We start from the raw sequence: 15,092 nt of genomic DNA on the forward strand, positions 1-15,092 counted from the left end.
ACTGAATATTAACAACATATGAACATCGCTCCTCTTTTATGTGGGATTTACAATATTAACTATGAACAATAAAACACTGAATATTAACAACATATGAACATCGCTCCTCTTTTACGTGGGATTTACAATATTAACTATGAACAATAAAACACTGAATATTAACAACATATGAACATCGCTCCATTTTTACGTGGGATTTACAATATTAACTATGAACAATAAAACACTGAATATTAACAACATATGAACATCGCTCCTCTTTTAAGTGGGATTTACAATATTAACTATGAACAATAAAACACTGAATATTAACAACATATGAACATCGCTCCTCTTTTAAGTGGGATTTACAATATTAACTATGAACAATAAAACACTGAATATTAACAACATATGAACATCGCTCCTCTTTTAAGTGGGATTTACAATATTAACTATGAACAATAAAACACTGAATATTAACAACATATGAACATCGCTCCTCTTTTAAGTGGGATTTACAATATTAACTATGAACAATAAAACACTGAATATTAACAACATATGAACATCACTCCTCTTTTAGGTGGGATTTACAATATTCACTATGAACAATAAAACACTGAATATTAACAACATATGAACATCGCTCCTCTTTTACGTGGGATTTACAATATTAACTATAAACAATAAAACATTGAATATTAACAACATATGAACATCGCTCTTCTTTTAGGTGGGATTTACAATATTAACTATGAACAATAAAACAGTGAATATTAACAACATATGAACATCGCTCCTCTTTTACGTGGGATTTACAATATTAACTATGAATAATGAAACACTAAATAATAACAACATATGAACATCGCTCCTCTTTTATGTGGGATTTACAATATTAACTATGAACAATAAAACACTGAATATTAACAACATATGAACATCGCTCCTCTTTTATGTGGGATTTACAATATTAACTATGAACAATAAAACACTGAATATTAACAACATATGAACATCGCTCCTCTTTTATGTGGGATTTACAATATTAACTACGAACAATAAAACACTGAATATTAACAACATATGAACATCGCTCCATTTTTACGTGGGATTTACAATATTAACTATGAACAATAAAACACTGAATATTAACAACATATGAACATCGCTCCTCTTTTAAGTGGGATTTACAATATTAACTATGAACAATAAAACACTGAATATTAACAACATATGAACATCGCTCCTCTTTTAAGTGGGATTTACAATATTAACTATGAACAATAAAACACTGAATATTAACAACATATGAACATCGCTCCTCTTTTAAGTGGGATTTACAATATTAACTATGAACAATAAAACACTGAATATTAACAACATATGAACATCACTCCTCTTTTAGGTGGGATTTACAATATTCACTATGAACAATAAAACACTGAATATTAACAACATATGAACATCGCTCCTCTTTTACGTGGGATTTACAATATTAACTATAAACAATAAAACATTGAATATTAACAACATATGAACATCGCTCTTCTTTTAGGTGGGATTTACAATATTAACTATGAACAATAAAACAGTGAATATTAACAACATATGAACATCGCTCCTCTTTTACGTGGGATTTACAATATTAACTATGAATAATGAAACACTAAATAATAACAACATATGAACATCGCTCCTCTTTTATGTGGGATTTACAATATTAACTATGAACAATAAAACACTGAATATTAACAACATATGAACATCGCTCCTCTTTTATGTGGGATTTACAATATTAACTATGAACAATAAAACACTGAATATTAACAACATATGAACATCGCTCCTCTTTTATGTGGGATTTACAATATTAACTACGAACAATAAAACACTGAATATTAACAACATATGAACATCGCTCCATTTTTACGTGGGATTTACAATATTAACTATGAACAATAAAACACTGAATATTAACAACATATGAACATCGCTCCTCTTTTAAGTGGGATTTACAATATTAACTATGAACAATAAAACACTGAATATTAACAACATATGAACATCGCTCCTCTTTTAAGTGGGATTTACAATATTAACTATGAACAATAAAACACTGAATATTAACAACATATGAACATCGCTCCTCTTTTAAGTGGGATTTACAATATTAACTATGAACAATAAAACACTGAATATCAACAACATATGAACATCGCTCCTCTTTTACGTGGGATTTACAATATTAACTATAAACAATAAAACACTGAATATTAACAACATATGAACATCGCTCCTCTTTTACGTGGGATTTACAATATTAACTATAAACAATAAAACATTGAATATTAACAACATATGAACATCGCTCTTCTTTTAGGTGGGATTTACAATATTAACTATGAACAATAAAACAGTAAATATTAACAACATATGAACATTGCTCCATTTTTACGTGGGATTTATACTACCAACAGTAAAACAGTGAATATCAACAACATATGAATACCTCCTAAAACACCCAAAAGGGCATATTTCCACCATTAGAATATTTTCTATAGTTGAAGACAAATACAGTTTTGATTTGAAAGGTTTAAAACAAATATAAACATGTAGGACGTCCGGGGGCCCGCTTTGAAAATGTTAAAGGGCCACACGTGGCCCCTGGGCCGTGTTTTGGTCAGCTGACATGGCTCTTGTAAGAGATGTTTTACCTTGCATGGAGGTGAAGATGCAACCATATTGTCCTGATGATGGGGGCTTTGAACCTGCCTCTCTCCACGCAGCGCGCATGCGCAGTGCGCCGCACGCCGCCCTCTCTCTCTCTCTCTCTCTCTCTCTCTCTCTCTCTCTCTCCTCTCTCCAGACGGAGCGAGCAGCTTGTCCGAGCTCTGGAATTCCAACATGGCAGCAGCAGCGGTGGTCGGCGTGAGAGTCCCGGCCGCGCGGTAGCAGCCTTTGAGCAACGCACCTGTCACCTTCCCCTGCAGGTACGTGCACGTGCGCCGCGCGGGAACTTGGAGAGTTTGCACGCAAAGTCAGCAGCGTCGGGGAATCGTGCTGGCAACTCAAGTCGGAGGAGGATGGGCGTGTGTGCGTGCGTGTGTGCGTGCGTGCGTGCGTGTGTGTGTGTGTGTGTGTGTGTGTGTGTGTGTGTGTGTGTGTGTGTGTGTGTGTGTGTGTGTGTGTGTGTGTGTGTGTGTGTGTGTGTGTGTGTGTGAGTGTGTGTGTGTGTGTGTGTGTGTGTGTGTGTGTCACACTCCTCCTTCTCCCCTCAGACGTCCTCCCGGTCACGTGACCACGTGCAATCAGTAATTAGTGGGTCTTTTTTTTTTTCTTTTTTTTTTGTGTGTCATTCTTGTCAGTGTGAAAGTTGTCATGAGCAGCAAGAAGCAAGCCTTTTGGAATTCAACCTTCTCCTTCCTCGCCTCACCACTGAAGACATGATTACTAGCACCGCTTTTTATGGTATGTACACCACTTCACATGTACACCACTTCATATACTACCACCGCTTTTTATGCTATGTACACCACCTCATATGCATCATATAATAGCACCACTTTTTATGCTATGCACACCACTTCGTATACTAGCACCGCTTGTTATGGTATGCACACTGTTTCATATCTATAATGTACGAGCACCGCTTTTTATGGTATGTACACCACTTAATATGTATTATATACTAGCACCTCTTTTTATGGTATGTACACCACTTAATATTTATAATGTACTAGCACCGCTTTTTATGGTATGTACAATATTTTATATTTATAATGATTACCAGCACCGCTTTTTATGGTACATGCAATATTTCATATTTATAATGTACTAGCACCGATTTTTATGGTGTGCACAATATTGTAATATTTATGACGCACTAGCACCGCTTTTTATGGTATGTACACCACTTAATATGTATTATATACTAGCACCTCTTTTTATGGTATGTACACCACTTAATATGTATTATATACTAGCACCTCTTTTTATGGTATGTACAATATTTTAATATTTATGATTACCAGCACCACTTTTTATGGTATGAACTATATTGTTTATATTTTTTTATCGGGTGTACAATATTTTAATATTTGTAATGATTACTACAGCACCACTTTTTTATGGTATGTACTATATTCTATATTAATATGGTATGTTCACTATTTTAATATTTATATTGATTACCAGCACCACTTTTTATGATATGTACAATATTTTAATATCTGTAATGATTACTAGCACCACTTTTTATGGTACGTAATATATTCTATATTATTATGGTGTGTTGACTATTTTAATATTTATATTGATTACCAGCACCACTTTTTTATGGTATGTACAATATTTTAATATTTGTAATGATTACTAGCACCACTTTTTATGGTATGTACAATATTTTTTATATTTGTTATGATATGTACACTATTTTAATATATTCTATATTAATATGGTATGTTCACTATTTTAATATTTATATTGATTACTAGCACCACTTGTTATGATTTGTACAATATTTTAATATATTCTATATTAATATGGTATGTTCACTATTTTAATATTTATATTGATTACCAGCACCACTTGTTATGATATGTACAATATTTTAATATATTCTATATTATTATGGTATGTTCACTATTTTAATATTTATATTGATTACCAGCACCACTTTTTATGATATGTACAATATTTTAATATCTGTAATGATTACTATAGCACCACTTTTTATGGTACGTAATATATTATATATTATTATGGTGTGTTGACTATTTTAATATTTATATTGATTACCAGCACCACTTTTTTATGGTATGTACAATATTTTAATATTTGTAATGATTACTAGCACCACTTTTTATGGTATGTACAATATTTTTTATATTTGTTATGATATGTACACTATTTTAATATTTGTAATGATTACTAGCACCACTTTTTATGGTATGTACAATATTTTAATATTTGTAATGATTACTATAGCACCACTTTTTATGGTATGTACAATATTTTAATATTTGTAATGATTACTAGCACCGCTTTTTACGATATGTACTATATTCTATATTTTTTATGGTATGTTCTCTATTTTAATATTTATATTCATTACTAGCACCACTTTTTATGGTGTGTGCAATTTTTTTTTAAATATTTGTTTGGTATGTACAATATTTTAATATTCATAATAATTACTAGCACCACTTTTTACGGTATGTGCACCATTTTTAATATTTGTAATGATTACTATAGCATCACTTTTTATGGTACGTATAATATGTTAATATTTGTAATGATTACTAGCACGGCTTGTTATGGTATGTACAAGGTTATTTTAGTTTTATGGTATGTGCAATGTTTTAATAGTCATAAAGATGATCACCACTGTATTCATGGTATTTACACTAATCTAATATTCATAATGATTACTAGCACCACTTTTTATGGTATGTACAAGATTTTAAAATGTTTATGGCATGGTATGTCCACTTTTTTTTCTAATATTTATGATGATTACTCGCACCGCTTTTTATGGTATTTACAATATTTTACATTTTTATGGTACGGAGTGTAAAACATTGTAATATATATAATGATTATCACCACGTTGTTTATGGTATGTTTGCTATTTGAATACTTGTAAAGATTGTTGAACAATATTAGTGATTATTACCCGCATTGTTTTCCCGGCTGGCGCGGCGTTTGTAGCCATGACTGTAAGAATGTACTGTACGTGTGCATGCACACATCTCGTAATCCATGCGACAGTCCAGACCTTTGTGAGCCGTCCTGTTCCATTTGTGTTTCATGCCAGTGCCATTATTAATTAGGCTCCACGTGCAGCCTCATTAAGGAGACTAAAGGACTAGAACCACTTTTAATTGCGCTTCTGATCCTGCCACAATTGGACTTTTCCTCTCCGTTTGGCAAGCAAAACTCTGCTCACGTGCACAACATCCCTGGAAATATCCCTGGAAATATCCCCGGGATGGATCGGCAATTAGCCAGGAGGTGCACTTTTTAAAACCTTTAAGCCCAAATTGGAGACAAATGCATTTGTATTCATAATTTGATGATGAAAAAAGGCTCATATTATTAATATGGAGGCTTGAATTATTATCGTATCGCTATTTCATGCAAGGAAAGGTGTATTTTATTTTTTTATTTATTCATTTTTTATTAATCAGTCCAACAAAATAGTACACAATAATAATACAATACTAATTCCAAGGCCAGCAACATTCAGAATAGCAATCAACAGAGCAATTGTGGTGTATTTTAAAAAAAAAAGACTACATGAAGTATTAATAATAAAATAACCATATTGCTATTTCACGCAAGGAAAGGTTTATTTATTTATTTATTTATTTTATTGTATTTTACTTTTTTTGTTTTATTAATCAGTCCAACAAAACAATACAAAAACATGACAATACTAATCAGCAACATTCAGAATAGCAATCAACCGAGCAATTGAGGTGTATTTGTAAAAAAAAAAAGACAACATAAAGTATTAATAATACAATAACCATATGGCTATTTCACGCAAGGAAAGGTTTATTTATTTATTTTATTGTATTTTACTATTTTTTTTATTAATCAGTCCAACAAAACAATACAAAAACATGACAATACTAATCAGCAACATTCAGAATAGCAATCAACCGAGCAATTGAGGTGTATTTGTAAAAAAAAAAAAAAAGACAACATGAAGTATTAATAATAAAATAACCATATGGCTATTTCACGCAAGGAAAGGTTTATTTATAAACATTTATATTTTTTTGTATTTATTTTGAATTTTTTATTAATCAGTCCAACAAAATAATACAATAACAATACAATACTAATCAGCAACATTCAGAATAGCAATCAACAGAGCAATTGTGGTGTATTTGTAAAAAAAAAAAGGCAATATAAAGTCTTAATAATACAATAATCATATGGCTATTTCACGCAGGGAAAGGTTTATTTATTCTTATTTGTATTTTTGTATTTTAATTTTTTTTTTTTATTAATCAGTCCAACAAAATAATACAATAACAATACAATACTAATTCCAGAACCAATTCAGCAACATTCAGAATAGCAATTTAGTTGTAATTGAGATGTATTTGTAAAAAAAACAAAACATACAACATTAAGTATTAATAATACAGTAACCATATGGCTATTTCATGCAAAGAAAGGTTTATTTATTAATATTTATATTTTTTTGTATTTATTTTAAATTTTTTACATTTTTTGTTAATCAGTCAAACAAAATAATACAATAACAATACAATACTAATCAGCAACTTTCAGAATAGCAATCAACCGAGCAATTGAGGTGTATTTGTAAAAAAAAAAAAAAAAAAGACAAAATGAAGTATTAATAATAAAATAACCATATGGCTGTTTCACGCAAGGAAATGTTTATTTATTTATTTTATTGTATTTCACTTTTTTGTTTTATTAATCAGTCCAACAAAACAATACAAAAACATGACAATACTAATCAGCAACATTCAGAATAGCAATCAACCGAGCAATTGAGGTGTATTTGTAAAAAAAAAAAAAAAGACAACATGAAGTATTAATAATATAATAACCATATTGAAGTATTAATACTATAATAACCATATGGCTATTTCACGCAAGGAAAGGTTTATTTATTAATATTTATATTTTTTTGTATTTATTTTTAATTGTTTACATTTTTTATTAATCAGTCCAACAAAATAATACAATAAAAATACAAAACTAATCAGCAACTTTTAGAGTAGCAATGAAGTGTATTTGTAAAAAAAAAAAAAAGACAATATAAAGTATTAATAATACAATAATCATATGGCTATTTCACGCAAGGAAAGGTTTATTTATTGTTATTTGTATTTTTGGATTTTTAACATTTTTTTTTTATTAATCAGTCCAACAAAATAATAAAATAACAATACAATACTAATTTCAGAACCAATTCAGCAACATTCAGAATAGCAATTTAATTGTAATTGAGATGTAATTGTAAAAAAAACAAACATATATCATTAAGTATTAATAATACAATAACCATATGGCTATTTCACGCAAGGAAATGTTTTTTTATTTAATTTTTTTTTATTTATTTATTTTTTTTATTATTATTTTTTTGTATTAATCAGTCCAACAAAATAATACAATAACAATACAATACTAATCAGCAACTTTCAGAATAGCAATCAACCGAGCAATTGAGGTGTATTTGTAAAAAAAAAAGACAACATGAAGTATTAATAATAAAATAACCATATTGCTATTTCACGCAAGGAAAGGTTTATTTGTTAATATTTATATTTTTTTGTATTTATTTTTAATTGTTTACATTTTTTATTAATCAGTCCAACAAAATAATACAATAACAATACAAAACTAATCAGCAACTTTTAGAGTAGCAATCAACAGAGCAATTGAGGTGTATTTGTAAAAAAAAAAAAAGACAACATGAAGTATTAATAATAAAATAACCATATGGCTATTTCACGCAAGGAAAAGTTTATTTATTTATTTTATTGTATTTTACTATTTTTTTTATTAATCAGTCCAACAGAACAATACAAAAACATGACAATACTAATCAGCAACATTCAGAATAGCAATCAACCGAGCAATTGAGGTGTATTTGTAAAAAAAAAAGACAACTTAAAGTATTAATAATAAAATAACCATATGACTATTTCACGCAAGGAAAGGTTTATTTATTTATTTATTTATTTATTTTATTGTATTTCACTATTTTTTTTTTATTAATCAGTCCAACAAAACAATACAAAAACATGACAATACTAATCAGCAACATTCAGAATAGCAATCAACAGAGCAATTGAGGTGTATTTGTAAAAAAAAAAAAAGACAACATGAAGTATTAATAATATAATAACCATATTGCTATTTCACGCAAGGAAAGGTTTATTTATTAATATTTATATTTTTTTGTATTTATTTTTAATTTTTTACATTTTTTATTAATCAGTCCAACAAAATAATACAATAACAATACAAAACTAATCAGCAACTTTTAGAGTAGCAATCAACAGAGCAATTGAGGTGTATTTGTAAAAAAAAAAAAAAAAGGACAATATAAAGTATTAATAATACATTAATCATATGGCTATTTCATGCAAGGAAAGGTTTATTTATTATTATTTCTATTTTTTTGTATTTATTTTTAATTGTTTGCATTTTTTATTAATCAGTCCAACAAAATAATACAATAACAATACAAAACTAATCAGCAACTTTTAGAATAGCAATCAACAGAGCAATTGTGGTGTATTTGTAAAAAAAAAAAAAAGACAATATAAAGTATTAATAATACAATAATCATATGGCTATTTCACGCAAGGAAAGGTTTATTTATTGTTATTTGTATTTTTGTATTTTTAATTTTTTTTTATTAATCAGTCCAACAAAATAATACAATAACAATACAATAATAATCAGCAACTTTCAGAATAGCAATCAACCGAGCAATTGTGGTGTATTTGTAAAAAAAAAAAAAAGACAACATGAAGTATTAATAATATAATAACCATATTGCTATTTCACGCAAGGAAAGGTTTATTTATTAATATTTATATTTTTTTGTATTTATTTTTAATTTTTTACATTTTTTATTAATCAGTCCAACAAAATAATACAATAACAATACAAAACTAATCAGCAACTTTTAGAGTAGCAATCAACAGAGCAATTGAGGTGTATTTGTAAAAAAAAAAAAAAAGACAATATAAAGTATTAATAATACATTAATCATATGGCTAATTCACGCAAGGAAAGGTTTATTTATTATTATTTCTATTTTTTTGTATTTATTTTTAATTTTTTGCATTTTTTATTAATCAGTCCAACAAAATAATACAATAACAATACAAAACTAATCAGCAACTTTTAGAATAGCAATCAACAGAGCAATTGTGGTGTATTTGTAAAAAAAAAAAAAGACAATATAAAGTATTAATAATACAATAATCATATGGCTATTTCACGCAAGGAAAGGTTTATTTATTGTTATTTGTATTTTTGTATTTTTAATTTTTTTTTTATTAATCAGTCCAACAAAATAATACAATAAAAATACAATAATAATCAGCAACTTTCAGAATAGCAATCAACCGAGCAATTGAGGTGTATTTGTAAAAAAAAAAAAAAAAGACAATATGAAGTATTAATAATAAAATAACCATATGGCTATTTCACGCAAGGAAAGGTTTATTTATTTATTTTATTGTATTTTACTATTTTTTTATTAATCACTCCAAAAAACAATACAAAAACATGACAACACTAATCAGCAACATTCAGAATAGCAATCAACCGAGCAATTGAGGTGTATTTGTAAAAAAAAAAAAAATACAACATGAAGTATTAATAATAAAATAACCATATGACTATTTCATGCAACGAAAGGTTTATTTATAAACATTTATATTTTTTTGTATTTATTTTTAATTTGTTACATTTTTTATTAATCAGTCCAACAAAATAATACAATAACAATACAATACTAATCAGCAACTTTCAGAATAGCAATCAACCGAGCAATTGTGGTGTATTTGTAAAAAAAAAAAAAAGACAATATAAAGTATTAATAATACAATAATCATATGGCTATTTCACGCAAGGAAAGGTTTATTTATCGTTATTTGTATTTTTGTATTTTTAATTTTTTTTTATTAATCAGTCCAACAAAATAATACAAAAACAATACAATACTAATTCCAGAACCAATTCAGCAACATTCAGAATAGCAATTTAGTTGTAATTGAGATGTATTTGTAAATTAAAAAAAACGTACAACATGAAGTATTAATAATACAGTAATCATATGGCTATTTCACGCAAAGAAAGGTTTATTTATTAATATTTATATTTTTTTGTATTTATTTTACATTTTTTACATTTTTTATTAATCAGTCCAACAAAATAATACAATAACAATACAATACTAATCAGCAACTTTCAGAATAGCAATCAACCGAGCAATTGTGGTGTAATTGTAAAAAAAAAAAAAAAGACAAAATGAAGGATTAATAATAAAATAACCATATGGCTATTTCACGCAAGGAAAGGTTTATTTATTTATTTTATTGTATTTTACTATTTTTTTTTTAATCAGTCCAACAAAACAATACAAAAACATGACAATACTAATCAGCAACATTCAGAATAGCAATCAACTGAGCAATTGAGGTGTATTTGTAAAAAAAAAAAAAAAAAAAAAGACAACATGAAGTATTAATAATAAAATAACCATATTGCTATTTCACGCAAGGAAAGGTCTATTCATAAATATTTATATTTTTTTGTATTTATTTTTAATTTTTAAAATGTTTTATTAATCAGTCCAACAAAATAATACAATAACAAAACAATACTAATCAGCAACTTTCAGAATAGCAATCAACCGAGCAATTGAGGTGTATTTGTAAAAAAAAAAAAAAAAAGACAACATGAAGTATTAATAATAAAATAACCACATGGCTATTTCACTCAAGTAAAGGTTTATTTATTAATATGTATATTATTTTGCATTTATTTTTATTTATTTTTATTTTTTTATTAATCAGTCCAACAAAATAATACAATAACAATACAATACTAATCAGCAACATTCAGAATAGCAATCAACCGGGCAATTGAGGTGTATTTGTAAAAAAAAAAAAAAAAAAAGACAACATGAAGTATTAATAATAAAATAACCATATGGATATTTCACGCAAGGAAAGGTTTATTTATTAATATTTATATATTTTATTTTTTATTTTTACATTTTTTTATTAATCAGTCCAACAAAATAATACAATAACAATACAATACTAATCAGCAACATTCAGAATAGCAATCAACCGAACAATTGAGGTGTATTTGTAAAAAAAAAAAAAAAGACAATATAAAGTATTAATAATACAGTAATCATATGGCTATTTCACACAAGGAAAGGTTTATTTATTATTATTTCTATTTTTTTGTATTTATTTTTATTTTTTTACATTTGTTATTAATCAGTCCAATAAAATAACACAATAACAATACAAAACAAATCAGCAACTTTTAGAATAGCAATCAACAGAGCATATATATATATATATAAATTATTAATAATACAGTAATCATATGACTATTTCACGCAAGGAAAGGTTTATTTATTTAATAATTTTTATTTTATTTATTTATTTTTTTTTAAAATTATTCAGTCCAACAAAATAATACAATAACAATACAATACTAATCAGCAACATTCAGAATAGCAATCAACCGAGCAATTGTGGTGTATTTGTAAAAAAAAAAAAAAAAAGACAACATAAAGTATTAATAATAAAATAACCATATGACTATTTCACGCAAAGAAAGGTTTATTTATGTATTTATTTATTTTATTGTATTTTACAATTTTTTTTTATTAATCAGTCCAACAAAACAATACAAAAACATGACAATACTAATCAGCAACATTCAGAATAGCAATCAACCGAGCAATTGAGGTGTATTTGTAAAAAAAAAAAAAAAAAAAGACAACATGAAGTATTAATAATAAAATAACCATATGGATATTTCACGCAAGGAAAGGTTTATTTATTAATATTTATATATTTTATTTTTTATTTTTACATTTTTTTATTAATCAGTCCAACAAAATAATACAATAACAATACAATACTAACCAGCAACATTCAGAATAGCAATCAACCGAGCAATTGAGGTGTATTTGTAAAAAAAAAAAAAAGACAATATAAAGTATTAATAATACAGTAATCATATGGCTATTTCACGCAAGGAAAGGTTTATTTATTATTATTTCTATTTTTTTGTATTTTTTTGTATTTTTTTACATTTGTTATTAATCAGTCCAATAAAATAACACAATAACAATACAAAACTAATCAGCAACTTTTAGAATAGCAATAAACAGAGCATATATATATATAAAGTATTAATAATACAGTAATCATATGGCTATTTCACGCAAGGAAAGGTTTATTTATTTAATAATTTATTATTGTTTTTTTAATTTTTATTTTTTTTAATTATTCAGTCCAACAAAATAATACAATAACAATACAATACTAATCAGCAACATTCAGAATAGCAATCAACAGAGCAATTGAGGTGTATTTGTAAAAAAAAAGACAACTTAAAGTATTAATAATAAAATAACCATATGACTATTTCACGCAAGGAAAGGTTTATTTATTTATTTATTTATTTTATTGTATTTTACTATTTTTTTTAATTAATCAGTCCAACAAAAAATACAATAACAATACAATACTAATCAGCAACATTCAGAATAGCAATCAACCGAGCAATTGAGGTGTATTTGTAAAAAAAAAAAAAAAAAAAGACAACATGAAGTATTAATAATAAAATAACCATATGGCTATTTCACGCAAAGAAAGGTTTATTTATTTATTTTATTTTATTTTAATTTTTTTATTAATCAGTCCAACAAAACAATACAATAACAATACAATACTAATCAGCAACTTTCAGAATAGCAATCAACAGAGCAATTGTGGCGTAATTGTAAAAAAAAAAAAAGACAACATAAAGTATTAATAATAAAATAACCATATGACTATTTCACGCAAGGAAATGTTTATTTATTTATTTTATTGTATTTTACTATTTTTTTTTAAATTAATCAGTCCAACAAAACAATACAAAAACATGACAATACTAATCAGCAACATTCAGAATAGCAATCAACCGAGCAATTGAGGTGTATTTGTAAAAAATAAAAAAGACAATATAAAGTATTAATAATACAGTAACCATATGGCTATTTCACGCAAAGAAAGGTTTATTTATTTATTTTATTTTATTTTAATTTTCTTATTAATCAGTCCAACAAAATAATACAATAACAATACAATACTAGTCAGCAACATTCAGAATAGCAATCAACTGAGCAATTGAGGTGTATTTGTAAAAAAAAAAAAAGACAACATGAAGTATTAATAATAAAATAACCATATGACTATTTCATGCAAAGAAAGGTTTATTTATTTATTTTATTGTATTTAACTATTTTTTTTAAAAATTAATCAGTCCAACAAAATAATACAATAACAATACAATACTAATCAGCAAGATTCAGAATAGCAATCAACAGAGCAATTGTGGTGTATTAAAAAAAAAAAAAAAGACAATATAAAGTATTAATAATACAGTGATCATATGGCTATTTCACGCAAGGAAAGGTTTATTTATTTATTTTATTTTATTTTAATTTTTTTATTAATCAGTCCAACAAAATAATACAATAACAATACAATACTAATCAGCAACATTCAGAATAGCAATCAACAGAGCAATTGAGGTGTATTTGTAAAAAAAAAAAGACAACATGAAGTATTAATAATAAAATAACCATATGACTATTTCATGCAAAGAAAGGTTTATTTATTTATTTTATTTTTTTTTTATTTTTTTATTAATCAGTCCAACAAAATAATACAATTACAGTGCAATACTAATCAGCAACTTTCAGAATAGCAATCAAAAGAGCAATTGAGGTGTATTTGTAAAAAAAAAAAAGACAACATAAAGTATTAATAATAAAATAACCATATGACTATTTCACGCAAGGAAAGGTTTATTTATTTATTTATTTATTTTATTGTATTTTACTATTTTTTTTACATTAATCAGTCCAACAAAACAATACAAAAACATGACAATACTAATCAGCAACATTCAGAATAGCAATCAACCGAGCAATTGAGGTGTATTTGTAAAAAAAAAAAAAGACAACATGAAGTATTAATAATAAAATAACCATATGGCAATTTCACGCAAAGAAAGGTTTATTTTTTTATTTTATTGTATTTTACTTTTTTTTTTATTAATCAGTCCAACAAAACAATACAAAAACATGACAATACTAATCAGCAACATTCAGAATAGCAATCAACCGAGCAATTGTGGTGTATTTGTAAAAAAAAAAAAAGACAATATAAAGTATTAATAATAAAATAACCATATGACTATTTCATGCAAAGAAAAGGTTTATTTATTTATTTGTATTTTTGTATTTGTATTATTCAGTCCAACAAAATACTACAATAACAATACAATACTAATCCCGG

General features: G+C 26.3%; 1 protein-coding gene across 1 annotated transcript in view; it reads left to right on the plus strand.

Moving 5' to 3' along the window:
* The first annotated feature begins 2,901 nt into the window (after positions 1-2,901).
* Positions 2,902-15,092, plus strand: part of fign (fidgetin) — a 567,544-nt gene continuing 555,353 nt past the window's right edge. The window contains exons 1-2 of the mRNA XM_062070474.1: positions 2,902-2,975; positions 3,351-3,453. Of these exons, the coding sequence (XP_061926458.1) occupies positions 3,429-3,453 (25 nt within the window). The 5' untranslated portion in view covers positions 2,902-2,975; positions 3,351-3,428. The remainder of the gene's footprint in view (positions 2,976-3,350; positions 3,454-15,092) is intronic.

The sequence above is a fragment of the Entelurus aequoreus genome, linkage group LG14 (assembly GCF_033978785.1).
Source record: "Entelurus aequoreus isolate RoL-2023_Sb linkage group LG14, RoL_Eaeq_v1.1, whole genome shotgun sequence".
Lineage (NCBI taxonomy): Eukaryota > Metazoa > Chordata > Actinopteri > Syngnathiformes > Syngnathidae > Entelurus > Entelurus aequoreus.